General features: G+C 37.9%; 3 protein-coding genes across 5 annotated transcripts; all 3 read left to right on the top strand.

Moving 5' to 3' along the window:
* The first annotated feature begins 3,531 nt into the window (after positions 1-3,531).
* On the top strand, positions 3,532-5,912 carry LOC140556844 (uncharacterized). Its single transcript, XM_072680938.1, has 2 exons — positions 3,532-4,107; positions 4,513-5,912. The coding sequence occupies exon 2, from the start codon at positions 4,609-4,611 to the stop codon at positions 5,137-5,139; it is 531 nt and encodes a 176-aa protein (XP_072537039.1). The 5' UTR covers positions 3,532-4,107; positions 4,513-4,608; the 3' UTR covers positions 5,140-5,912.
* A 4,111-nt stretch (positions 5,913-10,023) lies between these two features.
* Positions 10,024-14,586, top strand: gid8a (GID complex subunit 8 homolog a (S. cerevisiae)). Of its 3 annotated transcripts, none has more exons than XM_072680933.1 (5): positions 10,024-10,070; positions 11,385-11,549; positions 11,782-11,978; positions 12,086-12,283; positions 13,338-14,586. In XM_072680933.1, the coding sequence occupies exons 2-5, from the start codon at positions 11,429-11,431 to the stop codon at positions 13,509-13,511; spliced, it is 690 nt and encodes a 229-aa protein (XP_072537034.1). In that variant the 5' UTR covers positions 10,024-10,070; positions 11,385-11,428; the 3' UTR covers positions 13,512-14,586. The 3 variants fall into 3 exon arrangements, with proteins under 3 accessions (XP_072537034.1, XP_072537036.1, XP_072537037.1); XM_072680935.1 differs by lacking the exon at positions 10,024-10,070 and adding an exon at positions 10,328-10,398; XM_072680936.1 differs by lacking the exon at positions 10,024-10,070 and adding an exon at positions 10,477-10,594.
* A 260-nt stretch (positions 14,587-14,846) lies between these two features.
* Positions 14,847-23,844, top strand: slc17a9a (solute carrier family 17 member 9a). Its single transcript, XM_072680937.1, has 13 exons — positions 14,847-14,977; positions 15,695-15,892; positions 17,388-17,527; positions 18,605-18,704; positions 19,084-19,208; positions 19,800-19,914; positions 20,132-20,228; positions 20,826-20,913; positions 21,092-21,126; positions 22,502-22,617; positions 23,030-23,085; positions 23,439-23,468; positions 23,589-23,844. Exons 1-13 carry the CDS (start codon positions 14,847-14,849, stop codon positions 23,756-23,758), a joined length of 1,401 nt encoding a protein of 466 aa, XP_072537038.1. The 3' UTR covers positions 23,759-23,844.
* The last annotated feature ends 2,061 nt before the right edge of the window (positions 23,845-25,905 follow it).

Genomic DNA, 25,905 nt, shown 5'->3' with positions numbered 1-25,905 from the left:
TCTCCGAGGCTTGTGTCACCCCTCCCCCTGTGCGTGGCTCCTGATATGGGCAGCTCATTGACTCTGTTCTGTGATGTGTGCGTGTGTGTGTAGGGTTCTTGTTTGCCATTGTGAGACTGATTTTAACGGTCACTGTGAAACCAAATGTTTAGTTGAGCTCTGGACCTATTTCAGACCAAAGACTTGACTGTATCATCAAATAAACAAGAGAACACGTATTATACACTAATAATAGACATCTTATACATGTATTATAACCTCGTGGTTAAGGTTTTCACTCATTTCACACCTTTATTTAATGCTATAGACAAGCTCTGACCCATTCTTAAATAGGAGCCCATAAGATCTCAAACAATGGTTACACTGTGGATGTTTAGATATGCAGGTTTGTGTACCCATGGTTTTGTGGATTTAGTGGAAATAAATAAATCCAACACACTTTTGCACAACGAGTGCCTAAATTAATAACATATATGAAAATTAAATTTGGGGCATAGGACAAATTTCATGTTATTAATTATTTTTTTATGTTATGATTAAAGTCAGCAAATCTGTGAATCTATTTTTAACTTAGAACATCAACAAAACAAGAGTTTCCAAACTTTTGAATGTGACAGTGCGCTTCACAGTTGTGAGAACAGGTTTCCTGAATATCATTGGTGTCAAATATCAAAAACTTAAAATGACACAAAATGAAGAAGAATGCTACCATTACATTTCACAATGAATAGACTTGTAGCTCCAGTACTACTCTAGCAGTCAAAGAGCATTGATCATGTGCCCATATGCTCACCGGGCCGGGGTGAGTTTTTCTATAACTGTTGATCTCCTGGGTTTTCCACCACAACAGCCTCTAGAGTTTATACAGAATAGTGTCATAAAAAAAACATCCAGTGGGCAGTGGGCAGCGGCACTGTGGACAGAGATGCCTTGTTGATTAAACAGGTGTACAGAGAATGGCCAGACTGATCCGAGCTGAAAGAAAGGCTACAGTTACTCTGATGACCACTCTTTACAATTGTGATGAGTGGAAAAACATCTAATAATACGCAACACATGAGCAAAAAAAGCATAAGACCACATCAGGTTCTACTTCTGTCAGCCAAGAACAGCAAGCTGAAGCTGCAGTGGGCACAGGTTTACTGCAAAAACGTAACCAGATCTGATGATGATGATGATGATTTCTGTGAAGGCAGGGTCAGACTCTGGTGCCTATAGCTTGATTCCAAGAACCCCAACTGCTTACTACTGATGGAGGTGGTGTAACAGAGGGGGGGATGTTTGCTTGGTACAATCATTCATTATTGTTAATACCAATCATAGCTTGAATGCCACATTCATCTCTTTATGGCCACATTTTACCCATCCTCTGAGGACTACTTCCAGCATGATAATGCATCATAAGACATCGCAAAGTGGTTTCAAGAATATGACAATAAGTCCAGGGTTCTTCAGTTGCCTTTTCAGTCACCAGGTGAATCCAAGAGAACATCTGTGCACCTAAAACATCTGCAGAAATTGCATGACATAATCATGTCAACATGGACCAGAATCTCAAAGGAATGTTTCCAGGATTGTGTAGAATCCATGAAACCAAAAATTGTTTTGAGAGCGTAAAAGGCTCTAATGAGTTTTTGGTAAGTGTGCATCATATACTGATGTATAGCAGATGTTTTTGATGTATTTATGCAAGCAAAACGTTTATGCAAGACTACTTGTGTGTCTCTGGAAAATACAGGTACTACAGCAGTGAAGATTGTGCGGCTAGCAAACTTCGATCTTTGAAAGTATCTTCAGTGACAGTGATCATCAAACAACATGTGAGTAGCGCTGTTAATCAGCATTCTGATGGACCTTTACAAAGACAAAGATAACCATAGACACCATTTGTGACATTTTTGTGGAATTTGGCTTCGGCTTTTACACCCCATACACCCCAGAGAAACACACACAGTGGACAGTGAGCACACATGTCCGGAGCCATTGCTGCAGCACCCAGGGAGCAGAGAGGGTGAAGAGCCTTGCTCAATGGCCCATCGATGGCAGCTTGCTGAGCCTGGGTATTGAACCTACAACCCTGTCATCAACAGCCTGGAGCTCTAACCGCTGAGCCACCACACAGCCAGACAACTTCACATTGCTTTTGTCATACATTCCAAATGTTTTTGAGATTCGGCTGGTCTATCCATGAGGTCATTTTTTTGTACCACCCCCACGCCGAGGTGATGCATGCTTTGTGATTCACTGGTCTCTTTGCATATTTATCACGAATCTGAGTAATGTTTACAAGAATACTGTTAGCAAAAACAAATTAGACCATCAGCGTTCCCCCATTAAACAGATGTGTTGCTGGTTAATTCAAAATGCTTGATTGCATTCCATCAACCCCCCCTCACCTCACCCCACCACCATACAGAGCGCTCCAGAAGCAGGCAGCGTCTCATTTCCAACACACAGCCATTTGCATTTGCAAATGATGACTAATTAATCTGACTCATTTAGGGCATTTCTCACAAATGGGAGGAATATTGTCATTTATAATAGCGTCTATTAGACAGAAATCAAATCAACATACAAAGACAATCAGCCGCCCACTGCCCCTTTCTGGAATTAAAAGAAATAGTGGAGGAAAGACAGAGGGAGCGTGCGGTAAGAAGAGGAAGATATCAGGCAGTGGAGAGGGGTTTAATGAGGAAACAAATAATGAAAGTAGAAATCATACAAATTACATAAAGTAAACAGGGTTCTGCAATGCATCCAGTCTGAGTAGCACCTGAATTTTATTAGCCAAAAATAAACTTTTTTGACACCTGGCACTGTTTTTACTGTGTCTAGTCTTCGTCCACATGCATCTGAATATTTTTTTTAAATATATGGTTTTCTCTCAGGCACACATAGATATTATATTTTATTATATTATATTATTATTATTATATATTTTATATATAGATATTATATATTTTTTTATTATTTTTTTTTGTTTTTTACAATTTGGCCTCCTGTCCACATAAACGCCATTTTTGGTCATTGAAACTGAGCTCTTTGAAAACGCTCTCCAAGGTGGAGATTTCTGAAAACTCAGTTTTCAGTGTTGTCCTGTGGACGAGGAAAAAAGTGCTTCATGAAGACCCTGACGCCTCTTTCTTAATTCTGAACTACATATGTCCTAAAACTACAGCGTGTAGTACACTACATAGGGCGCAGTGTGTCATTTGGGATTAAACCTCTGTGTTTTCTTCCTTCTTCGTGGTGTTTTGATATCTCTCTTTATGAGGTACTGTCGACCCATAGAGGCCTAGCATTTTCGTCCCTTTGTGGAGGAAAATATTTAAACCCACGAAAATATATATAAAAAAAAAATATATATATATATATATAAAAAATATATAATATAAAAATATATATAAAAAATATATAAAATATATATATAAAAAAAAAAACGAAATTCGGATACTTGTGGTCTCCAGCAGCTTTTGTAAAAAAGTCTCCGTCCGCAACGCCTTTGAAATGCTTACGTGATCATGCCAGCCCAGCAGAGGGCGCTAAGACCTCACAACGCTTAATGTTACATTTTAAGATGCAACGTAACGGCAGAACAGACCTAAATACAGCGCGAAGCTGAAGCACGTTTAGTAACAGTACAGATTTTCTCAGAATCTGTAGTTAGTGGTGTTCAAACAGCCAGTCTACATAACAGTATCACACGGAATCAAAACCTGATCTGTACCAGGAAAAAAACAATGGAAAGAACTGGAGCTACTATAGGGTTTTGCAAGATGGCATGGTGGCTCTGCTGTTCCTACGTCACCCATACACTCCACCATGAGGCAGATAAGCGACCTTTTTGTATTTTTTTCTTTTCAGATGTGAACACAGGGCCATCTATCATAATGTAAGAAATAAATAAATAAATAATAAATATATATGTATAAATAATAAATATATATAGCTACAAGTCTCTCTATGATGTGGAGGCAGTACTTCAGCCTAGCTAAGTGGTGACTAGAATGATATAGCTACGTTTGAATCCTGTATCCTGAACATCTAAACTCAGTAATCAAAAACTCTGAAACTGAATGAACTACTCGCACAAAAACAGGCTTAATGGTGAGTCTTGAATACTATCTGTCCGAATACGGTCACAGTACAGAGTTGACTTTGCTGTAGGAATCGACGAGTTGACTGAAAGCATGCTCAGCTCAGCACCGACATTCTTGTTATTTCTGACCCTGCGTAAGTTTGTGTCCTGCTGTGCCATAATGTGATCTTTTCTACTGAGTGTGGGTTTGCATAGAGCTAGATGTGTGGGCAGGACAGTTCTGAACCTGTTATGATCTCTTTAGGCTGAGGATTAGAGCCTTGTTTTTATCCTAAAACTATATTATCATCCCCAAATCACTACTACTACTACTACTCTGAATCAGATGGGGCTGCTGAGGGCTATTGTTTCTACCGCGTGTTTTCCTGACGTGCTTTGTTTGTGGTGGCTCCTCTTGTGATGTGATTGGACAGGTTGCTAATCCCTGAGCTGTTTCCTCGCGTTAAGTAGCGCGCGTGCCCGACATCCAGGTGCACGAACGTCACAGCAGCGCGTATTTCTGACCGGGTATGGAAACAGGAGGAGGAAACAAGTTGCCCCAACTCGCCCAGGGGTCTCAGCTCAGCAGCCGTCCGCCCCACAGCGAGGGTCACGGGACAGGAGGGGTCCATCGCGGTGTTTGTGAAGGATCAGAACTCCGCAGTGACCACACTATCCACCCAGCAGCAGATCCACCGGACAGGAGCGCCGGAGACGTCTACTGTCGAGAAGCGCCATCCGGTCGGAGGGGCGCGAGCGAAAGGGCGCGCGCACTGCGCGTGAGCATCAACGCTCGCGAGCGCAGGCGCATGCACGACCTAAACGAGGCGCTGGAGGAGCTGAGAGCGGCCATGCCGTACCGAGCCGGACCCACAGCTAAGAAACTGTCAAAGATCGCCACACTGCTGCTGGCCAGAAACCACATCCTGCTGCAGGCGCGCGCACTGGAGCAGATGAGCAGGATGGTGGGGCAGCTGAAGTTTGGACACAGTGTTAATACAGCTGCAGCAGCAGGGGGCAGTTACCAGCCGGAGCTCCTGGGCGACATGATCATGAGATGATATTTCTGTCTTTCTGTTTTGTTTGTTTGTTTGTTTACTTGCTTACTTTTTCATGTAGGTCGGTAAATGTTTGTTTATACACTCTCGCAAATAAAAGTGCCAAATGGAACTGAAAAGGCTTCTTTGCAGTAATGCCACAGAACCTGTGCTCAATTTTGGTCCTAGAGATTCCTCCCACCATGTGGAGTGTCAGTACCTCTGAAGGCTTTACCTGAATCAGGTGTGCGGCAGCTAAACTCTGCATCTCTAGGACCAAGATGGAGCACCTCTGCTATTAACAACAGTTCAGACTAATTCAGAAGGAACTTGGATGCCCCTGAAGCTCTTCATTGTGTTGGATTAGAGTGGTTGATCTCCAGGGCCGCGATTGAACAGCTCTGCCATAAAAAAAAATGCTAAAACACATTCAGGAGGAAAACTTTTGGAATACTTGCTAAATAAAAAATATATGAAGTCTTTAAAAGACATACCATCAGTAGTTGTGCAAAGACTTCAGTCAGTGGAGAGAAGGCTGAATGAAAGATGGTATGGCAGAAGAAAGAGAGCAGAGGGAGGCAGAGCTGAAGCCTAGAGCTGCGGTTCTTTAGAGAACAGGAACGTCCTGAAGTCCACCTTTCAAAAGTTAGAAAAATATGAAGCCAGTTCAGTTAATGGTTGTTATTCATCCAGTCAAATAACTTGTAAATAAAAAATGTTTGGTTCTACACAGTATTTTACTTATGTTAATATACACCTTCAGTCACACCATTAGTAACGGCCCGCCTTATATTGAGTATAGTAGAATAGATTTGACCATTCGAGGCATGGACTCCACAAGACCTTGGAAGGCACCCTGTGGTATCTGTGGTATTGATACCACAGAACAGGGGTGATCAATCCTGTTCCTAGAGATCCAACACACTTGGCTCTAATATTCCGATGCCCCTGAAGGTCTTCATTACCTAAAGGATGGAATATTTACTCACTAAATAAAAAGAATGAAGTTGTTAAAAAAAAAATACCATCAATGTAAAAAAAAAAACTTCAGTCAGTGGAGCGAAGACAGATTTCTGAAAGATATGGCAGAAGAAAGAGAGCAGAGCAGAAACCTCCAGAGGCAGTTCTTAGAGAGCAAGAACATCTTAAAGTCCACCATCTAAAGGTTTGAAAAATATGAAGCCAGTTCAGTTCATGGTAGTTATTCATCCAGTCAAATAACGTTAACATGTTTTGCTTTGCACACTTTAAAATGAAGGTGTTCAGATGTCCAGTTAATGTACATTTACATTTAAGGCATTTAGCAGACGCTCTTATCCAGAGCGACTTACAAAAGTGCCTCAAAGGTTATGATTAATGTTTGGTGTGAAATTTAGAGCATTTCACACCAAACATGACCCATTTGGCATTTCCCACCAAATTAAACAGATTTTCTTATGTTTTTCACTTAAAAAAAGACATAAGCCTAACAGTGCCAACTATTTTGTAAATAACCATTGTAATAAACTGTCTAACCCTAGCTCTTGAAAAGGTTTAAAGAAGTCAACATAAAGGTTCTTTACACTTTCTTTTTACAGAAATGGTTCTTTATTGAACCAAAAATGGTTTATCCATTGCATTGTTTAAAGAACCCTTTGCAACATCTATACACACAGTGCACCCAGTATTTTACTGCAGTGCTTGTTAAATGCCTAATGTTTGGTATGAAAGGCTCCACACGTCTGAAGAGTTCAGAAGAACTCCCTCTCAAAAAAGATGTTACACAAAGTGCTATGAATACACTCCCTGATACCTGATAGATATATCACTTTGAGAGACATACGCCTATGTTTTAAATGAATATTTAATTGAATACTGTATTCAATCAATGTGTAATGCCATTTTTTATGAGATGAAGTTTTGTTACTGTTTGTCTTGTTACTGATATGTGTTATGCTAACTACTAGAGGAGTTTTTTTTTATATCTGTGAATCTACATATATTTAAATCTTTAAGCAAATTAGACAATGTATTATATAGTTCATATCAATACCTGTATTCGTTCTTGTTATTGAGTTGATATGTCATGATCTTTTAAGACATGATACATGTATGTTATCGTATGTTTCATTGCTTGAATGTATAAGAAAAATTAATAATTATCATTTGGTCATGCCAACCCCTGCCCCTGTTTCTTCAAATTAAAAATGGAGTGTACCACTTTATCAATATCCTTTAAAAAGCTTTGGGGTTTAGTTAGTTGAGGTTTGAAGGGGTGTTATTTTTGTTTTCATTTTTAAATTGTGTAAAAGAAAACCTAAGCATCTTACCATGATATTGAGTTGATTTATATATATCATTATAAGTATAGTAAATAATGGCAGAGAGCTTTACCTTCACCCTAACATAGTATGGGTTTAAGTGTGTCTTATTTATGCTGTATGCGAAAGTTTGGGTTAGTGAGTTCGTTTAAATAAAACTCCTCTACAGAGAACAGAAAATATCCTCTACAGAGAACACTTTTGCATATCCTAGGGAAAAGTACTGATTATTTGCTTAATTTAACATATTGTTTCCTGAATTCTGATGATGAATGGACCAGTACAAATGCTCCAAAATGACATGGAATAAAATCTTTTTACAGTGACTTTCCTTGAAAGTTAAGAATTGTTTTTCATTTTGTTTCTTTTGTAAAGTTGACATTTTGGAGATACATGGTTTTTGTAAAAGATGTAAAAGTGTTTTTGTATGACAACTGTATTAAAAAAAAATAAAAGAAAAAGCTGATGAAAATTGAGGTATTGTGTAAAATGTTATCACAAATTATTTATATATACATAAAACATTCTTTATACACAAATATTTTAACATTAAAATATTATCTGGAATGCTAGCTTTCACCAAGAGACATTATAAACACCCATTTAATGGTCTAAAATGTCCACTACACATTATTTAAAAAGCGCTCTGTTACTACTGAAACCCAACATGTAGCTTTGTATTGTTGACTAAAATACACCAACAATTGGTTTTTATTTGTGTGTGTGTGTGTGTGTGGGGGGGGGGGGGGTGTTTTTGTTTTTGAATGAAATGTGACATACAGTATGCATTATCATCAAACTGAAAACACTAAAAAACAAAGCATTGGGTCAGTCTGGGACTAATATATAGTGCAGAAGTTAATACCTTGTTTTGTCTTATTCTCAGGATGAACACAATAGATGATCTCAGTAATACCATGGACTATAGAGCAATACTAAAATTATATCCCCGCCGTGTTTTTACATGGGTTTTTATAGAGGGATTGCATTAGTAGATCTCTCCTGGAATAAAGGTGTCAGGCTCGTGGACATAAGCCTGTTTTTTCCTCACTGTATTTTAGTGCTTGTTTTGGATCAACTCTCTCTGTCTCTCTTTGTGTGTGTGTGTGTGTGTGTGTGTGTGTGTGTAATAAGAGGATTGGGTGAATTTAAGCTCATTTAGAAAGGTGAGAGTGTATAAGACATCAGCTGTCACTGTGTGTGTGCTTGTGCATCATTATGGACTAAACGGTGTGCACTGGCTGAGAATAGCCTACAAATATCATTAGTACAGACAAAATTATTATTATACATTAGCACATGTCATTTTCATGAGTTTTGATCCCTTTTCACACTGATTCTGTAATTTAATTCCAACAATAACAACAACACTCTGCACTCTGCTATTTGCACTATGACTATTTGCACACCTGTACAGATAACTGTAAATATTCAGGTCATCTGTAACTTTCTATGTATAATAAAATTGTTCAACTAAATCTGTTTCACATCTCTCAGCTTCTTCAGCTCTTTATTACCTTTTAGTACTTTTTACTTTTTTTAATTTATCCCCTATCCTATTTATTGTTTAGTGTAATTTTCCTTTAGTTTAATACTGTAAATAATCTGTGTTCTGTGTTTTTGTTACTTGTCATACGTGTTGCTCTCACCAAGACTAATTCCTTGTATGTGTAACATACTTGGTGAAATAAAGAGATTCTGATACTGAATAATAATAATAAGAAAAAGAAGAAGAAGACTTTGTGACCCTGTGGCCCTTTATATTAAATGCCACTTATTCTAATGGTGCTCATGGTTTTCATGGTTGTTAGCTATTGCCATTCACAACCCTTGTACAACTCCCTATTTTAAGAGAGTACAGTAATAAACAGTCTCATAGGGTTTTTTTATTTATTTATTTATTTTATACAGTTCATTTTAATATCCACCTCTTACTGGTTGAACATTTCTATTCTTTCTTTTACATCCTTTTAGAGTAGAAATCCTCTTATGGTCTAATGCTTTTAGGCTATGATTTGTCTTTACTCTTACTATCCAGAGGCAAAACAATCCCCAAAGATGCTTTGTCCAACAGACAAGCCATTTATATACGGTAAAATCTATTACTGCTTGATTATGCACTGTGTGTAATAGAAACTAAAATAGTAGAGGATATATTACGGGATCGTTTGTTTTTGTAAAGTAATAAAGCTAAGACAATGGTGTGAAATTGGGAACCAGTGAGAAATGTGCAGTCTTACAGTCTCTTATTTTTGTGTTGTATCTACAGAAATTCAGACGGATTGTAAGACTGCAGCGACGCAGCTGAAACCGTGTTGTTGATAAAAGCATGTCCCCTTGTGAGCATTTTAACCCACATATGTGATGTTTGGCCCACAATTTTAACACAGGGAAAACATCGCGTTTGTTTAAACTAATAAAAATCGTATTTTATTTTATAGTTTTGTTTGTTTCCTTTTAACATTTGCCATCACTGATTTTTCTTAAACGCCGTGATTTTGTGCGTTTAACTGGCAACCCCAGCTGCTCTGCCACAGCAACCATGACATCATTGCTCTAACCAATCACATCGCTCTCCCTAAGTCTCGTTACGAGCTACCGTCTTCTCTCGCGTGATCTCCGTATCAGGCCCGGTGCCATCGAGAAGAATTATTTGTAAGTATTTTATAAAACTGGACGCGTTGTGTAGATTCTCTCAGCAAAAAAATTAGCAGACGTTCACATCATTTTTCTGCACGTATATTTTTGTAAAGCTATTCGAGAAATGTCTGTGTCTGTTAAAGCGCACGAAAAAAGCCCGCACGCGACTTTCAGGCTTCAATGTTTTGCTTTCTCTCGAGGCCGCGGTGGTGGCTTTTTCACAACAGAGATTTTTTTATTTTTAACGTAGGCTTCGCTTTTTTAATGGCATTTGGTTAGAAATGTAGAAGTATTAAAAGCATATGTTGTTTTTTAAGCTAGCTAGCTAAAAAGGTTTGAGCAGGTAGGTCTGACTCTGCGTTTACTTCAGCAGCTTAACCGCGAAAATACGAACTGTGCACTGAGAGCTCATTCATTCACTAACGCTGCAGAGCAGCTGTGGCGTGGTGGCAGATACCACCAACCTGCAGGGATTAGACCTCGCTACACTAAATCAATTATTTCAATTACAAAGTCATTAACTCACCTGCTGAGATCTGGTATGCCTGTAAATCATCCGTTTTTTTTATTATATTGATCAATTACTTTGGAAAATTACTTACTTTCTAGCTACTCAATTGTTAAATTGAATTTACGAACCCTGTAAAGTATCAAGGTAGAAAAACAATGTTTAGGTATTTAAAACGTTTCCTAAAAATAATCAATTTTTCCTCTCAGTTTAACAATCCAGTCCCTCGAATTAGTCAGTGGTTCCCTCAGTTTAACAACAGCGTCCCTTTCAAACTAAGGACAGGCTTTATTAAATTGACAGAACGGCTTATATATCAATCAATCATATCAATATTTTTTTTATTTCAGAAATGAATACTTTAGTAGTTTTGCATGAATTATGTTTGCACTTACATTTATTTTAATACATTTTAATTTAGACGTTTGAAGCACTCGTTAAAAGCCTGTTTACCTTTCTTCCGGAGTCAGTGGTTTTGCAATATGTATTTTTTTTTAAAAATCCCATCAGATCCAGTGTAAAATGACTTCACACACAACTATGCTAATTTGTCTTCATGTCAGTATTGTACTATTCATTGCCTCACAGACACAACATAAATAAACTTTAACCTAAACTTTTTTTTTTTTTTATATTTTAGTTTTTAAACCATAATAAATACCATTAAACCATAAGATATATGTGCAAGTTAAACCGTTATATATGCCGGTTTGTTTAACTGTGGATATTGCTTTTAGCTTTATATGATATTAAATGTTAATTATTATTAAGCACAGTTTTCTGTATTTTTTTCCTCCACCTCTGCAATGAACTGTTTGCAGAGTTTCAGTTTCATAGGCGGATAAGGTCCTCAAGCGACGTGTCCATGATGAGCTACGCAGAAAAGCCTGAGGAGATCACGAAGGAGGAATGGATGGAAAAACTGAACAATGTTCACATTCAGAGAGCAGATATGAACCGCCTCATCATGAACTATTTAGTAACGGGTATGTATGTCTGTGACTGATTTTATCTGAGTAGATATGCAAGTCTCCTTTTATCATGTAGCTATTGAGATGTTTTTAATCTAGGGTCTAACACATGTTGACTTTGCACACAGAGATGGGATGAGGAATAATACATTTCTTCCGGCCAGTCCGTTTCTACACAAACTCACAACGTCCTGGTAACGTAATGAACATGCCTGAATTAAAACAAGCTCCTTTCTGTCTCGTTTAGAGGGGTTTAAGGAGGCTGCAGAGAAGTTCCGGATGGAGTCCGGTATCGAGCCCAGTGTGGATCTGGACTCGCTAGACGAAAGGATAAAGATCAGGGAGATGATTCTAAAAGGGCAGATTCAGGAGGCCATCTCCCTCATCAACAGCCTTCATCCGGAACTCCTGGACACCAACCGATACCTGTATTTCCACCTTCAGGTAAACACATTGTTCTGTGTGGTCATGCTGGGAAGACATCCACTCCAACTAAGTCTGAAATACTGACATGTAGTTAACATGGTATTGCTGGATCCTCCTCATTGCAGCAGCAGCATCTGATTGAGCTGATCCGTCTGCGGGAGACAGAGGCGGCGTTGGAGTTTGCACAGTCACAGCTGGCGGAACAGGGCGAGGAGAGCAGGGAGTGTCTGACAGAAATGGAGAGAACTTTGGCCCTGCTGGCTTTTGACAACCCTGAAGAGTCACCATTCGGAGACCTCTTGAACATGATGCAGCGGCAGAAGGTAACAGTGCTGTTTGAGATAAATCTGATATTAAAAATGTCTTTGAATCAATTTGATCGTCACACAAATTTTGCAACATTAGTTGATTGTTAGTTTATAAACAGTTGGATCTTTAGACACCTTATGATTTGATTCATGGTGATATTACAATGCTATTGTTTTAGCATGTTTAGGCAATCTCCCCCTTATTAAAGAGTATAAGTCGGGGAGAGATATAAAAAAAGAATTCCATCTCCCTGAACATCCCCTTGAGTTTAGTTAAATCCATCATTTAACTGAACATGGCACATCAAATCAGCCTAGAGCGAACTGTCCTCACAATCTAAATGGCTGTGCAGTGCAGTAAGATAGGCTGGCAAGACACCCATGACTGCTCAGAGTTAAAGGGAAAAGACTCTGCATATGGCAACTGTTGCCCAATTACTTGACTACTAGCACCAACTGCCTGGACTTCTGTTGAATTAGGTCAGTCACTTTTTAGGGTGTGAATATTTATGCAATCACTTACTTTACGATACATAGTTTTATTTACTTGACATTCATATGTAGATATCTGTTTCACTTTAACATAAGAGGTTGTTTTGTTTTTGTTTTTTTTTGTAAATTTTTGTTAAAATGGCAAAATATGGTTACCATAATTCCAATGATGAAAGCAATAGTATGACTACAAAGTATGATTGTGCTTATTACATTTTTTACATTGTATATTATACAGCCTATACTACTTATAGTTCAGAAAAATAGTGTTAGATTAGATTATAATTTGATTAATAAATGATTAATCTTTTAAAGGAGAATCAAAATGTACATCAATGTTAGTAGTTAGTAGGCTGTAGGTTTGCCAATACATAAATCTGTATAACTGTAGTATTGACAGTTATTAGTCCGGCTCTTGTGTGTCCTAAACCTGCTGGATATAATAAGCAGTTGTGTCATTCTAGGTTATGTGAATAAACTACAGAAGTGAAGACTAGTTCCACTTCTTGTCCACAAGATGGCATCATTGTGTTCTTTTTCTGTAAGCCTGCTGTAATCCTGTTGTCTCCTCTTATAGGTTTGGAGTGAGGTGAACCAGGCAGTGCTGGACTACGAGAATAGAGAGTCGACACCAAAACTGGCAAAGCTGCTGAAGCTCTTGTTATGGGCGCAAAACGAACTGGACCAGAAGAAAGTCAAATATCCCAAAATGACGGACCTTAGCAAGGGCACAATCGAGGACCCTAAGTAGAAACTGACAAACATGGACACCAATGCCCCCCCTTATTTATAAGCGGTCAGTGACTGGACCATATATGTAAATCATATAAATGAATATTAATAAGACACTTTTTTTTTTGATGCGCATACAAGAGAAGTAACCTAATCAACTGTATATGGTATTATTTTTGAGAGCAGATATGCTAATTATGAAATAATTATAAGATGCTTTCAGAAAAAAAAATACATTTGCCATCCACCCACTTGCAGGTTTGCTAAATAATTCTGTTGTATTGACCTCTTGATTTGTGGATATCCACCTCATTTTGATTTTAAGTATTGACTTTTTCGTTTCACATTCATTAATGCAGTTTTTTTAATGTCTAAGTTAGGCCATAGGTTAGACGGGTAAAATCAGCTCATGATTTTAAGGAAAGTGTTAAGCTTTAAAATGTGTTTTTTCTTTGTAAATGTTTCCAGGATTGGGAAACTAGCTTTGTTAACAATGGGTTGGTTTGGTTCGCTCTGGGAAAATAACACCAAATTTGTCTCTGTGTTTTATGACTGATTTGTTGTTGTGGTCCTTTTGAATTGAATGAGGTCTTTTGGTTTGTCCTCTCCCCATAACTGATAGACTTGTGCTCATGCTGTGCCTTGTGTAGGCTAGGTTGTGTTTTTTTTTGTTTTTGTTTTTGTTTTTTTTTTGCATTACAGAGTGCTTAAAGAATTCTAGCCTTGCGTTTCCACTTTGAATGGAAACAGGCCTACTCATATGGGGGATATAGGCGTATAAATATTTCAAGTAGGTGGATGGGTGTGTTGGATGGTCTTTTTAGACGTCCACATCATGAGCTATTTTAACTTTACATGCACATATTTGTATTGTCATTTCAGTCACTACAAAGCCACCATGCCTTGTATGACTTGGCTGTGTCCCCTCCTTTTCTTGTTTTACATTTCTAACTGCTGCTGAAGTTCATAGTTTATTCATACTAGATATTATTGTCATTTATAGCATTATTTATTGAAGAGCACATTCCCCAGTCCCTCCTGTTTTTAAAAGTCAGATTTACAGGTACAATAAAAACTTTTCTTTTGAAACAAAAGCGTGTCTGACCATTCAAGCTGTTGTATCCACTATCAAGTAAATCACCACCTTTATGGTGGATAGTCAGTAGGTTCACCAAAGCTTGATGCCAAGCCTGTTTTTTTCCCCCCCTCTTCCTCCCCGCCCTGTGTGTCATACTTGTCAGTCCTGTCCTGCAGCATTATAAAGTCGGATCTTCATTCCGATCCATGCTCTTTAGTAGTTGGACCCTCAGTCTTGTAGCAATTACTTCATGAAGGAGAAAAGTGTTCGCACTGAATGGAAGTTGAAGAGAAGTCAGTCAGCTTCAGTTTACAAGGGGACAATGTGAAAAAGCCCTCCAGCTATGTGTGCGCGGCCGGCCTTGAGAAGACCGAAACGAACAATGTCAGTTCAGGTATATGGTCAAGGTAAGCTGCACTTTTGCACTTTCACATGTTAACAATATTTGCCTATAAACCATGTAGAGCTGCATGTTTTCACATTCAGAGTAAAACTGCACAGGGACAGAAAGTACTTCAACTATTCCTGGAAAGGTTTTTTTAAGGTGGTTGTTCAAATTGGTCCTCAGGGATCCTCAGATGGTCCACATTTTTTGGTTCCACTCAATTTTGTTTCGAGTTCAGTTGTAGCAAAGATCTGGACTGCTTGAGAACCGGTTTGAGCACCACTGCTGTAGATCAGTTTTGTCACCTTTATTTTTAAGAGTGTATGCAAACTTTATATATATGCCAACCAAATGACCTTGTGCACATCATAAACTCATTAATCTTAATGTCAATGGTGACCATTCAAATAAGAAATAGAATGTACTGAAGTCTGTTGAATGTAGATAACTCTGACGCATTACCAAATGAACAACACCCTTTCTGGTGTACAAATGATTTGGATAGAAACTTGTCTGTGTTTTCTTTTTACTCTTATTTAATACAAAGGAGGGACCTGTTTGGGTTGCTCTGAAACCTGTCAAGAAAAACAGGTTGTTGACTTAGTAAAAGAATGCTAAGTGGTCTTCATTCAGTCCAAATGTTACAAGCTGTCGTCATCTACAATGAATTGACAAGGAATTAATAACATTATAGTTAACCTAGTGGGAGTGAATCTGTCTATGTTCCACTGCTTTACAGGCCACTTGCTCGAACATGGACTCTCATGCTGCTTTTGGTCACCTGCCTGCTCCACTGGGCCCGGATGGCTATGCCAGTCTGCGCTGTTACAATGGCAAAGCAATTTGGATGGAGCAAGACAGAAACCGGATTAGTACTGGGTTCCTTCTTCTGGGGCTACTGCTTCACCCAAGTGATAGGAGGCCATGCCAGTGATAGGTCAGTACTATTAGGCAATGTGCATCAATTGAGCAAGGTTTTCAAGATGTTACCTATTACTGAAGCCACTGAACTGCAGGTTTATCTGGTTATTTATCTCCACAGTTTCAGTAGCTGCTAAAGAACATATGTACTTATAAGAGTATGTATTTATGAGCGTGAACATTTAAGTGGTTATATAACTTCTATATATTTCAGTTTTAGACCATTTAGGTCATTTTGAATATCAAAAAAAAAAATTGACAAATTTTTGTGCCTAAAATGAGGCTCTCTGCATAAGCAAATAAGACCTTAACCTCTGAGATAAACACTGTAAACTGGACGTTTATTGGACAGAATTACCTTTATTACCTTTATCTTCATTTGTGGTTAAATACACTGCAGGTTTTGGGACACCTAGCAGAAACAACACTTTTTCTCGGTAGCAAGGAAGACACTTTTTCAAGCCAATCAAGTCAAGTGGGTTTTTATTGTTATTTCAACTATATACAGAGTACACAGTGAAACTTGAAGATGAACAGGAAGCTAAATGTTAAACATTACACCCAAAGTCTTAGTTGAAGGTTGTTTTATGCCAACAAGTAAGGATATTTTTAAATAAAGATGAGTAAAAGGTACATTTTTGGCCTTAACAAAACTGAGGCAACATGGGACCTTTAATTGTAGATGTAACACAAATACTGTTACTTTAGTGAAATAAGGAGTCAAGTACATGTAAAAGTCCACTTTATATATATTAAAAAAAGCAGAATAGTTCAAATACAAAGTGCTGAGTCATAAGTAATTAAGAACTGTAGTGGAATTTCTTAGTGTAAGAAATTCTTCCTCCATGAATTCTTCCCTCATGAATGTACTTGTGTAGAGATTCTTACTTACTTATAATTAGTACAGTCCTTACTAATTACTGTACTAATTGTACTACTGTACTCATTAAAATATTAGTAATGCATATTTAGATGTTTATTTTTTCTTACACCGATCAGCCATAATATTAAAACCACTGAAAGGAGGTCACATTGTCTCATTACAATTGTACCTGTCCGGGGGTGGGATATTCAAATTAGGTAGCAAGAGATCAGTTGATAGGTGATGTGTTGGTAGCAGGAAAAGTGGTCAAGCATAAGGATCAGAGTGACTGTATCAAGGACCAAATTGTGATGGCTGGACAACTGAGTAAGAGCATCTTACCAAAATACCAGGCAGGTCATGTGGGGTAAGTGTCTACCAATAGTGCTCTAAGAAAGGACATCCAGTGAACTGGTGACAGGATAATGATGGCCCAAAGCTGATATGGTCGATGGGTCAGAGCTATTTTGGCAGCACAAGGGAGACTACACAATATTAATCAATTGGTTTTAATGTTATGGCTTATCAGATTATGTACATGTAACCTACCACTGCTTTTCTGAAATGTAACTGTGAGAATATTTAATATTCAAAAGTTTTCACCAAAATATGAAGAATTTAGTTGATGACTTGTTCAATGTTTTGCCAGGATTGGTGGAGAAAGAGTCTTGCTACTATCCACCTCTTCTTGGGCCGCTGTGACAGCCATCACTCCTTTACTGGCCAACACTGGACTCCCCCCACTCTTCACCATGATTGTCGCCAGGTTTTTAATGGGCGTACTGCAAGGTTAGCATCTAGAGACACCTACGAAAACCTAAAAAAGAAAAGACAAGTAGGAGAACAGAGATGGAATCACATTTTTGACACAAGACTGTGTCAAGAATGCGTATAATTTACCATTTAGCTCACAGAAATCAAGGCTGAGTGAGTGGGGAGAAGAGACAGATGCAGGCTCACTAATGTGGCTGTAATGTAATTTCACACATGTTTGAACAAGCTGGAAGAATAAGTGCCTGACATACTTTTTGGCCAGGGGCTGAGTAGTGCAATTAATGGGGTGGGGTTCCTGAGAGTCAGATAGAAATTCGTACATTTTGGTTTTATAATGGACCATCTTTTCATTGTCTTAAAGGTTTGATTCCAAGTGTGCTCTTGTTCATTCTAAATAACTGCAATTAATTATATCTGCAGTTTATGGTGCACATAAATATATTAGTGTATCTCAAAAAATAAAATGTACATTTTAAAATTAAGTTTTGTGCAGAATTTAATTTAAGGATAAACTGTCATGTATTTAATATTCATTACACATGAAGTGACATGTCTGGCTTTTTTTGGTTTACTTATCAGTATGACTTATAGCTCATAAAAATTCAAACAAATAAGCATGTGCAATACAGAAATGTCTGACTTAAGTATGTTAATTTATATGCTTAATTCTTGGTTGAAGCTCCTGGAGGCCATCAGCTTGTGGCACTGCTAAGATGTTATTGAAGGTAGCTGTGATGGTGGCCTTCAGCTTTTCTGTATTGATGAATCGGGTGTTTTTCATCTTCCTCTTGACCATATCCCATAAATTCTCTATGAGGTTTAGATCTAGAGAGTTGGTTGACTAATCAAGCACAGTAATATCATGGTCAACAAACCATTTGTTTGTAGTTTTTAATGTTTCTCAATCATTCAGCTTGCCTGGCCAGAAATAACTGTTGTATAATTGTAGGGATGAGTATTTAGCTGGTGCTGAAAGCTAGTACATGTTTCGTGTACCATAAACAGACCAAAGAGTTCTATAAGCCTATTCTATCTTAGTAGAGTATTGTTTGTTTAATTAAACACTTTGTGTTCCTCTTCCTTGTGTTTTAGGTGTGCACTATCCTTCCCTCACAAGCATCTGTGCACAGCGAGTATCTGAGGGTGAGCGAGGCTTTCTGAACAGTACATTGGGCTGTGGCTGCTACCTGGGGTGAGTGCACAGAAATGACCAGAAACAAACCCACACATAATAAACATTTATTTGCATGCTGTGCATAGATCGACACATCTGGGTGTGGATGTGGGTGTGAAATATAAAATCAGTACAAATATGTTGGTGTTTTGAATGAATGTATCATATTGGTGATGTCACACATCTGTATACACCCACTAAACAGCAGCGGTTTAATTAAACACTGTGCCACTTCTGGTTGTCACAAATCAAGTCCCTATACACTGCTTTAATTAAAGAGGGCAGTCAATGAGAATCGATGTCATTTACATACACCAGTCTTTAAGGCACTTTTACATAAACAACTTAAATAGTAGGATATAGGTGCTTTAATGCTTTTGCCCCTTTGCTGTATCAGGATGCTGTTGGTAGGTGGAGTGGGCTCAGTCATGCTGGAGTGTTATGGCTGGGAATATGTGTTCTATGGACCTGCTCTCCTTGCTGCACTTTGGGTCTTCTGCGTATGGAGATGGCTACTTAGAGGTACAGTCCAGTGCTTAAGGGGATATGTTTAAAAAGCAGTCTGAACTGGACTGAAACACTCTTTAAAATGTTAACGAAAATTGTGTGTGTGTGTGTGGGGGGGGGGGGGGGGGGAGTCAAAGCTGCAGTAGGCTGAATAGGCAAATACATGTAAATAATTACGATTTTGTGAGATTGCAAACTGAATGAAACAGGCTGTATTAGAGGCTTCAATTTCATTTATTGGTGTTAAGTTTCACAGTGAATCATGAATGAAATTTACTTTCCTAAATTAAAAAGTTTTCCATGATCTGGGACCCATAAATAGATTGTCTTTCACGGTGTCCCCCTGTCATGTGACCACATATATTATCGTTTATTTTAATTATTGAGTAAAAGTGGCTTAAACTTAATTGCATTTCGCAGCCAGTGATTATTTTGTATTTATCCTTTACATTTAGATTATTATAAGTCATTCTTTGAGTGAACTAGTAATTTGACTATTGTGAGATTTTAGTTTAGTTCACTGATACAGCATAGAGGTGCAGTAATAAGCTAATTAATATTACACATGTTTGTGTGTGTGTCTTTGTGTCTTATTAAAACATACAGGACCAGTAATCACATTTGACTCTTTGACCTCTTTGTGGAGTTCCCCTGTGTCTGCATCTGAAAATAAATCCCTACAGATCTCCTGGCTTCATCTGTTCAAACAGCCCTGTGTGTGGTAAGCGGGAACAACTAAGCACGTGTTCATGGCCTTCATTTACTGAATTTATGGCTACATGGCTGTGGAGATGACCACCCAACACCCATAGGTGCAGATGCACTGGGTTGGCAATATGGCTAAAACATTTTATATAATGTATGTATGTATACTGTATGTATGTACACGTGTGTAATTCTTAAATTTGCCCCCTTTTTCTTCTCTCCCTCTGCTGTAGGGCTATGGTCTTTGCACATCTTTGCTACAGCAGTACCTATTACACATTAATGTCATGGCTACCAACTTTCTTCAAAGACACATATCCTCATGCAAAGGTAACTCGGTCTTTGTAACAGGCTTCAAAGGAACAGTGTCTTGCTCTTCACTGCTGTGGTTTCAGCTCGGTACAGCATAGTGACCTGCTTGGCCCATATCGTTGTATACTATATGTCCATAGTATCCAGATGCTTCTTATGATGACTGAATTTGAATTTAAATTTGAATTTGTACCTGGTCTGCACACATGCTTATTTGTGTGCAAACAGCTTGTTCTGTATAATTTCCATAAAAAAAACCCACAATAGCCAATAGAATGGAACACTCTGCAGCATTTGCACAGCCTAAGGTCACTATGCCCAAAACCATGCCTCAGCAAAGGTGCAGATTATCCCATGATTGGACAATAGAGCAAAGGAACTGCATTCTGTGATGATTGAGCACCATTTGATGAGTTGGAGTAGTGTCTATGCGCTCAAATCCTCTTTGCAATGTTCCCTAACCCTAGTGTAAAGTCACCCCCCCCCCCCCCCCCCCTTGGTTATTTGTTTTTCTTCAGAATATCATTTAACATGCTTTTGTGTAAATTATGAGTTCACTGTTCTTATGTATCTTATTGTAACAAGTTAAACATTGTGTGCTGTATGGGAGTATAGGGCTGGGTGTTTAATGTGATCCCCTGGTTCATGGCCATACCTTCTTCCTTATTCGGTGGAATCATATCAGATCATCTCATCAGAGAAGGTAAATCATGTCCTTTAGAAAATATCTGAAGTACATGTATATCTTTTGTTTTAAAGCATGGGCTGTTAAAAAAAAATAATAATAAAGCCCTTGCTTTAAAGCCCTTGCTTTAAAACAAAAAATAGTGTGTGTGTGTGTTTAAGCTCCGTTATAATGATTCTGTTTGTCTTTACCACAGGAATTGCCACAGTGACTGTCAGGAAATCCATGCAGGTACATAACATTAGACATTCTCACTTTCCTGTATTATTCATTCTAGCCCACAAGAGGTGACTGGGTTCCTGCTTTCTGCAGAGATTGGCACTATTTGAACTGTTTCAACAGTCGAGTTGTAATTAGCTGATGGCTTGAACCTGTCTAATTTCCTGATGGGTTGCTGTAGGTTGTGTTTATCGAGGACAAATGCTTTGCAGTGCTCTGGTCCATTAGGACGCAAGTGCCCTAGTCTCTGCAACACACCCCAAACTCAACAATATTGACACACTGTTGCAATTAATTGCAAGCATTGTACTACCACAGAAACCTAGATATTCAGGCAGTTGATGTATGTAATGTAACTGATTACTCAATCAGCAATCCTAAGTTCAAAGTTTTTCATTGCACAAGAGCAATGAGGCTAATGTAGCTAACAAAATCTTACAGCCACTAGGTGAGCTTCATGCAGGGCCACCAACTCTAATGCATTGGCTTTGAGACTCCTGCAATTAGCTGTAATTCTATGTTTTAATGCCACCCTTGCCATTTTTCAACTGGAATTAACTTTTTCATTACGCTGTGAAGGAATGTGCTGAAAATGAGCTGAAATTAGGAAAACAATCTGCAAAACCCATTTTCTCTGCTTGATCAGGAGTGTGTGGGTAAATTTTTGGTTTTCTTGGTTAAAAAGTGGATCATAGGGGGCTGCTTAACAACATACAATGGGAAAATCTTTGTGCTTGTATTTAGGTCTGTTTTGACCGTTACACTTGCTTCTCGAGGAATTTTACAGTTTTTGTATTTTTTTTATACAAAAAAATTATGATGTAGGTACTTCTCTGTCTCATCTTCACCATCACATCAGGCAGTATGAAATCAAACCGCATGAAGTGCTTCCATTACTTGTTAGCCACATTAGCCTCATGGCTAGATTTGAAAAAAAAAAAATATAGAAAAACCTACAGACAACAAACATATATCATGGATGATTGACATCATTTGGCATCAGGGGAAAGTTTTTAGATATATCCACATTTATTTATGGTTAGAAGTACTAACAGCCTGCAAGTCCTAAAATTCCTGCATGCAAGTTATGTCTAGCTGAAATCTGCCGGGTGTCTTGCCATGACCAGTCAGCTGTGAGGCAGAAGATTTTAATTCATTATGACAAACCCCATGTGTAAAGAATTTTCACCAATATGCTGATTAAGCTCACCATATTATGTAGATATTTACATACATGGATTATTTATTTATACATTTGTCTGCATACAGATTGCATTATGTCATCTTATCATCTTACTAGTAACCATGGGTTCATAGTGTCTGGTACAGGACAATGGGTCTATCAGTTACATTAATTGTACACATTTCATTAAATGGTCTTTTTCAGTTCTGCTCAATGGGACTTGCCAGCATGTTTACCATTTTGTTGTGTAAAGCTACTGCCTTCCTCCACGCTATGGTCTTTGTCTCAGCATCCATAGGCCTGTCCACCTTCCATAACAGGTCAGTTGGAACCACATGTGACAATTTTGTGTCTGTTTTACTGAACAGAATGAATGAACTTTGCACAATTAGGCATATTTCTGGACACATTCCAATAGAATACATTGTACAAAAACAATAATATTGATGTAATTAACTAAAAAAGGAAATGTATAAATATAAATATATAATCTAAAGATGAAATAACACAAGAAAGAAAGAAGTCTGCATGGAGGAGTGGTAAAAATGTTATTTTAGCCAAGTGGAAAATAAATAAAAATGCATTACTATTACGTTACTATTACGATTTTACAAATTATATTTAAGAGGTATATATTAAGAGAGTGTGCAGCACGTCCAGCAGAGGACAAGGTAAATATGTGTAAAGGTTAGTTATATGATGAACAATAACCGAATTTCTGTATCCATCTAGTGGCGTGTCAGTGAATGTGCATGATTTAGCCCCGTCATGTGCTGGAGCACTCTACGGTCAGTCTGTCTTTATGCAATTTACAATTATTATGTGCAGTAGGTGTGTGTTTTGTCACTAACATGCAAACAACATGTATCTTAACAACATTACAGGAGAAGGAAAAACACTTTTAATAAAGGTTTCAATGGATGTCAATGGAAAAGTATTTGATTTCAAGGCATTTCTGTCTGTCTGTTCATTGTGTAAAATGAAAAAGTGATAAGAAATGAAAATGGTGTTTTTGCAGGACAGAAACAATGTGTTATTACATGCTACTTGAATATTTATGTCTTTTTAGCACCGTCATCTGCTTCAATGCATTTTATATTTGGTTTTATGTATTTCGTGTTTCCCATTAATCTTTCCACAGGTATTATGAACACGTGTGCTGCCTTTACAGGTAAGTAAAAGGTCTTGAAAAACATGCACCAAGCAGGTTAAGTGACATCAACTCCTTACTCGATCCAGAACTTGAATGTGATTTTCATCCTTTCCTTTCAAATGTGTGCCGTCTCTCCAGGTCTGCTATTGGTCTATACATCTGGCTATCTGATCGAGGTCACTGGGTCATGGGCGATTGTGTTCACTCTTCTCTCTCTGGTGAATATCGCTGGGATTGCTGCGTTCCTTGCATTTGGTGAAGCAAAGCGCTTGGACCAAGCGGATCAGTCCGACGTGATGAAGATCTAAACACAGTATTATTGTTTCAGTAGCAAAAATTTACTGTATCTCACACTTTTATACAGCTGTCTTGGGGTTGTCTTGGGGTTTGAAACCAGGACTGTGATTTAATGGTAACGGTGGCAACAGGTGATTCAAAAAACATATTCCATTATTTATAAAGTGTTAAATGAACTGTGGACTTTCATTGGATTTGAACAGATGTAATGAACCTGAAAACAGCTGTTTTAAGTTGTTTAAGTTTTCTCTGGGGTTCGTCAGGTGACGGCGGTAGAGGGTCCTCCACCGAGGCTCCAATGAAACCTTTCAGCAGTTGTACACTGCCAGAAACAACCCACTGCTTAAGAGTGGATTAAAAACCCATTAAAATAAAATTTTACATCCGATTAAAATTTCTTCCAGAAGAAGCATGTAGGTGGAATGTGGGAGGTGTTTAAATACGCACAACAGCCAGGTTGTAAGAAAGAGAGAGCAAAAGAGAGAGAACGAGATAAAGCCTCCTCTAAAGCTCCTACTGTTGATCATGAAACCAAGGCAGTTCTGTAACTTGTTTTTAGCAGGAAAGGCTGAATTAACGAAAGGTTAATTAACTTTTTGGTAAAACAAACAAAAAAAATACTTAAATTAATTACTGTAGAATATAATTAACCTATATATATATATATATATATATATATATATATATATATATATATATACACACATATGTATATACATATGTATATATATATATATAATGTATATATATATTACACACACACACACACGTGCGCATTTGGCACATGGCTGATCTAACTATTAGGGACCCTACTTCCAAATATGACTGCTAAAGCAATCAGCAAAAGCAATCCTCTTTCATGACACAAACACACACAATGTCTCCCATTAGTTTATTCTTACAATGGTTGTCAAGCTTATTAGAAGTATGTCTGTGGATTGCAGTAGAATATGGAAGGCGTACCGTGTCTGGGACTTGAGTGCATTCCTTCCATAGTAATGATGGTATGAAGTTCCCACAGTTCTACAGGTGCAATAAAATATTCTCTTTTCTAGCAGTAGTGCTACCTATCTGGCTTCTGTCTTGCCAGCAAAAGATGGAGGGGGGGGGGGGGGGTAAATAAACAACAACAACAAAAATCAATCAAACAGCCTACCCTCAGAAAATCCACCTCAAAGCTCCCCAAAGCTCTTCCCGCCTTCAAGATATGTCATCAAAATGGGATTTTCCTAGTCTTTAAACCAGACGGATCTTGCGCTAAAGAGAGATTAGGATGCTGGTGGGCCTGCCTGCAACCAGTGTGGTGGTGATGAATATTATTATTATAGTTTTTAAAGGATCAGCCATAACATTAACAAAAAAAAAAAACTTAAAATATTGATCTTCATCTACAGTGGCATCTGTCAAAGGGGTGGTCGATATATTAGGCAGCAAGTGAACAGTCAAATGGTCAAGGGTAAGAATCTGAGCCACTTGCCGCTTTTGTGAGTTTTTTTTTATTCTGGTATGCAGGGGTCACTATCCAGAAAGGGAAAAAGGAAAAAAAACAAAAAAAAAAACAAATATATATATATATATATGAAAATTTTACATAAAGTATCCAGAGTTGTCTGTCCACTGACCATGTGCTTGGAGCGTCCAGAGAGATTTCAAGTTAAAATCACATCCATATGATAAAGTCAGGCCAATAAAAGCAAATGCTGAATAATAAGCACCCTCAATGTAATTAATTATGATCACTTGATTGGCTCCTGCCAGTAAAGGATCAGTCCCACTAAACTCAACCCTATTGCTGCAAATATTACAGGTTAATTTTACTTTAATTTAGCAACCTGGGGCTGAATTCACAAAAGGTGAATTGATATTCTTAAAAAATGTAACCTATTAAAAAAAGATATATAAAAACCTTGAAACCTAAGAAAGATAAAATATTAATATTCATATAAACAATATATACAATGGCCTCACACTTGTCCAGAGTGTTAGAGGTCAATAGATACGCCTCTAAAATGAACTTATTTATGTCTAGTTGAACAGGATTAAAAGTGGAGACTGTTCTTAAAGTATCATTAGTGTCTACATAAACACGATTCACTTCTAGCGCTTGTTTACTGTAAATGTTTAAACGCTTAGTTTGATTCTGTTTTGCCTCCATTTT

Source organism: Salminus brasiliensis, chromosome 6 (assembly GCF_030463535.1).
Source record: "Salminus brasiliensis chromosome 6, fSalBra1.hap2, whole genome shotgun sequence".
Lineage (NCBI taxonomy): Eukaryota > Metazoa > Chordata > Actinopteri > Characiformes > Bryconidae > Salminus > Salminus brasiliensis.
This window is presented reverse-complemented; position numbering and strand designations above follow the sequence as displayed.

Coding starts and splice junctions, on each gene's coding strand:
- LOC140556844 (XM_072680938.1), top strand. CDS start 4,609: ATGGAAACAGGAGGAGGAAACAAGTTGCCCCAACTCGCCCAGGGGTCT.
- gid8a (XM_072680933.1), top strand. CDS start 11,429: ATGATGAGCTACGCAGAAAAGCCTGAGGAGATCACGAAGGAGGAATGG. Junction 11,979..12,085: donor ACCTGTATTTCCACCTTCAG/GTAAACACATTG, acceptor TCCTCATTGCAG/CAGCAGCATCTGATTGAGCT. Junction 12,284..13,337: donor ACATGATGCAGCGGCAGAAG/GTAACAGTGCTG, acceptor CTCCTCTTATAG/GTTTGGAGTGAGGTGAACCA.
- slc17a9a (XM_072680937.1), top strand. CDS start 14,847: ATGGAAGTTGAAGAGAAGTCAGTCAGCTTCAGTTTACAAGGGGACAAT. Junction 21,127..22,501: donor CTGTCAGGAAATCCATGCAG/GTACATAACATT, acceptor GGTCTTTTTCAG/TTCTGCTCAATGGGACTTGC. Junction 23,469..23,588: donor CACGTGTGCTGCCTTTACAG/GTAAGTAAAAGG, acceptor CCGTCTCTCCAG/GTCTGCTATTGGTCTATACA.